The 3,481-nt window shown below is 58.3% G+C and overlaps 1 protein-coding gene across 1 annotated transcript in view; it reads left to right on the forward strand.

The window, feature by feature from the left end:
- The first annotated feature begins 959 nt into the window (after positions 1 to 959).
- The window catches only part of Rtn2 (reticulon 2), an 8,415-nt gene continuing 5,893 nt past the window's right edge, over positions 960 to 3,481 (forward strand). Inside the window, exons 1-3 of the mRNA XM_013032653.1 lie at positions 960 to 1,068; positions 2,822 to 2,866; positions 2,975 to 3,433. Of these exons, the coding sequence (XP_012888107.1) occupies positions 1,035 to 1,068; positions 2,822 to 2,866; positions 2,975 to 3,433 (538 nt within the window). The 5' untranslated portion in view covers positions 960 to 1,034. The remainder of the gene's footprint in view (positions 1,069 to 2,821; positions 2,867 to 2,974; positions 3,434 to 3,481) is intronic.

Below are 3,481 nucleotides of genomic sequence, written 5' to 3' on the forward strand. Positions count from 1 at the left end.
CGGCTTTTTTCTTTTTGCTTATGTGGTGCTGAGGAATCAAACCCAGGGCCTCATGCATGCAAGGCAAACACTCTACCACTGAGCCACCTTCCCAGCCCCAGAAAAAGAAAATCTTTCCTAACACTGTACTTTTCCTTTCCATTCTGGTGGCTAATCTAGGCCTGGACCCTACCGCCCAGCCCCGCCCACCACAAGACCACCCTAAATCTGCCCCAACTCACCATGATACCCACAGCCTTAATTCTACAGCCCCTCCACCCTATCCCAAACACCATACCCTTGGCTCTAAAAATTGCTCCCCTTTGGGGCAGGCCTCACCCTTTAGGGGTTTGTCCACTCCATTGGATCCCCACAGTCCTAGAACCTAACCCCAATCCTCAAGCAACAAACCACTCCCTTCCCTTGCTCCCAGGTGTTTTTCCACCCCCTCACCCTCCTGCTTTATGAATGGACCTCCCCCCACCCGGCCTGAGCTACACTCCCAGCCAGTTACAGTGCCAAGACTCCGCCCACAAGCTTGGGTCCTCCCACAGGCCTGGCTCCTGGGTCATGGCCACGCCCTCGGCAACACTACAATGCTTTCCTCACTCTGGCCCCGCCCCTAGGACTGGCCACGCCCTTGGATCACGCTGCAGTGCCTTCTCCTCCGAGGCCCCGCCCTGGCTCCGCCCCCGGTCTCCCTGCAGTGCCTTCCCCACCGCGGCCCCGCCTCTGGGCGTGCCCTCAACCCCCCCCTCCCAGGCCTCACTGCAGTGCCTTCCCCACCGCGGCCCCGCCTCTAGGCCTGGCCCCGCCCTCCCCTGGCCCCGCCCCCGCCTCACTGCAGTGCCTTCTCCACCGGGGCCCCGCCCGCCCGCGCGGAGCCGTGCAGACAGCGGCGACGGCGACGGCGGCTGCTGAAGCAGCCGTGGAGGCAGAGGCGGCAGGGATGGCGGCGGCATCGTGGGCGCGGCGGAGATGAGCACCCGCAGCCCCAGGCCCAGGGCGGCGTGGCCGGAGCGGGCGGGGGTCCTGATGCAGGCCCGAGGGGGGCCATGGGGCAGGTCCTGCCGGTCTTCGCCCATTGCAGTGAGTAGAGAGCGGCTTGGGCCCAGTGTGGGGCCCTGAGGCCCGAGCGGGGTCCCCTTTGGGGTCTCCAACTGCGCTGGGCCGCAGGAGAGCCGCCGTGGGGAGAGGAGGCGAAAGAGACAAAGGAAGTCCTCCCCTCCCCCCGCGCTGTGGCGGCAGTGGGGGGCAGCCTGACCCCGAGGACCCGAGTGAAACCCGGCGGAGGTGGGGGCACGGAGATCGCTGGCGGGCGGGGGGCGCGCCGGGCGCTGGGACGTGGCGCCCGGCCGGGCCTGGGAAGGTGGCGGCGCGCAGGGAGCTGTCCCCGGACCCTGGTGCTGGCCGCAGCTGGCCGGGTGGAGGGTAGAAGGAAGCCGGGAGGGAAAACCGGGATCTGCATGCCCATCACCCTTGACTTCTGCCCGAGAGGGAACCCTAATCTCACCCCGATTGTCCAACACCCCGTCCCCAGAAAACAGCCCTCCTTGGGCTGGCGCCAGGACTCCCGGGTCGTCAGCGGCCTTTTCCACTCATTAGTGGTAACCCTAGGGAGGGCGGGCCCACTATGCTTCAGGCCTCTGGTTTCCCAGATGAGGGAAGGTGGGGGCTGGGAGATCAGTTTCAATCTCTTAATGGTGTGCAGAGCCCCAGGCTAGCTTGGAGGGTTGGAGTCTCCGTGGGAAAGGTCCGTGGACCTCTGATGCCAGGAGCCCTGAGCTATGCGTGTTTGTCATCCTCTGTCCCACCAGGTCCCATTTGCATGTCTTCAGTGCCTAGACGCCCAAATTCTAAGAATTTGTGATTTCCACATGTTATTTTGTTTGTATGCCAATACTAGTACTTAAAAACTCAGGGCCTCGAACTTTCTAAGCTTTTTTACTCAGGTTTGATGCTCTACCATTTGAGCCACACCTCCACTTAAGAGTTTGTTGTTGTTGTTGTTATTTTACTCATTAATTGGAGGTAAGAATCTCTAACGTTTCTATTCAAGCTAGCTTTGAACCAAGGATTTTCAGATCTCAGCCTCCTGAGCAGATGAGCTTACAGGAATCACCCAGGACTTAGAGAGCAGGCCTTACCTTGCTATTTGATCCTCTTCAAACTTGTGTCAAAGTTATAGGTTCACTTGTGGGTTTTCTGTCTCTTCCTTCCTCAGGGTTGAATTCAGTGAGGTCAAGGATTTTTTTTTTTCCTTGTTAGGTTCATGGTTATATCCCTGAGAACAGTACCTGCCATAGGGACTGGGGCGGTTGGATCAGTGGTAGAGCGCTTGCCTTGCATGCACGAGGCCCTGGGTTTGATTCCTCACCACCACATAAGCAGAAAAAACCAGAAGTGCGCTGGAAAGTTGGCTCAGTGGTAGAGCGCTTGCCTTGCATGCCTGAGGCCCTGGGTTCGATTCCTCAGCACCACATAAGCAAAAAGAAAAAAAGCCGGAAGTGGCGCTGTGGCTCAAGTGGTAAAGCACTAGCCTTGAGCTGAAGAGCTGAGGGACAGTTCCCAGGCCCAGAGTTCAAGCCCCATGACCGACAAAAAGAAAGAATGACAAAGAACAGTACCTGCCATAGTACATGTTCAATAAATGCATGTCAAAGGAATGAATGAATAGAAACTGCCCAGGATCCCTAAAGACTCTCAGATTATAAACAGAACTTTTTTAAGGTCCTATGCATCAGATCTCCTAAGAACCTTCAATTTGGACCATCTAAGGCTGGCAGGACCAGCCCATTTCTGTGACTGCAACACTCCAGACTTTCTTCTTTTCCTTTCACAGAAGAAGCTCCATCTACAGCATCTTCTACCCCTGATTCTGCAGAAGGTGAGCAGGAGGAGGGTGTGTGAGGGCTGGGCTTGAAGGATTGCTCCTGGTTGGACAAGTCAGGGTTCTTGCCCAGAGAAGTTCATGACCTTTCTTCCCTCACTGAAGGAGGGAATGATGATTCGGATTTTCGGGAGCTCCACACAGCCCGGGAATTCTCAGAGGACGAGGAGGAGACCACATCACAGGATTGGGGCACCCCCCGGGAGCTGACCTTCTCCTACATTGCTTTTGACGGTGTCGTGGGCAGTGGGGGACGTAGGGACTCTGTTGCCCGGCGCCCTCGGCCCCAGGGTCGCTCAGTATCCGAACCAAGAGACCTGCCCCCACAGCCCAACCTGGGGGACAGCTTGGAGAGTATCCCCAGCCTGAGCCAGTCCCCTGAGCCTGGACGCCGTGGGGACCCCCCTCAGGCCCAGTGTTCCCTGGAGGACCTGAGGCTTCGGCTAGACCAGATGGGCTGGGCTGCTCGCTGTGCTGGGTCTGGGGAGGACTCGGCCACCAGTAGCTCCACCCCACTGGAAGATGAGGAACCCGAAGGACTGGATGTAAGAGAGGCTGGTGAAGGTGAGGTGTAGCAGGTGTAGGACTTAACCACTGGCGGGGGTAGGGGGG

Source organism: Dipodomys ordii, unplaced genomic scaffold, assembly GCF_000151885.1.
Source record: "Dipodomys ordii isolate 6190 unplaced genomic scaffold, Dord_2.0 Scaffold156, whole genome shotgun sequence".
NCBI classification, from domain to species: Eukaryota; Metazoa; Chordata; class Mammalia; order Rodentia; family Heteromyidae; genus Dipodomys; species Dipodomys ordii.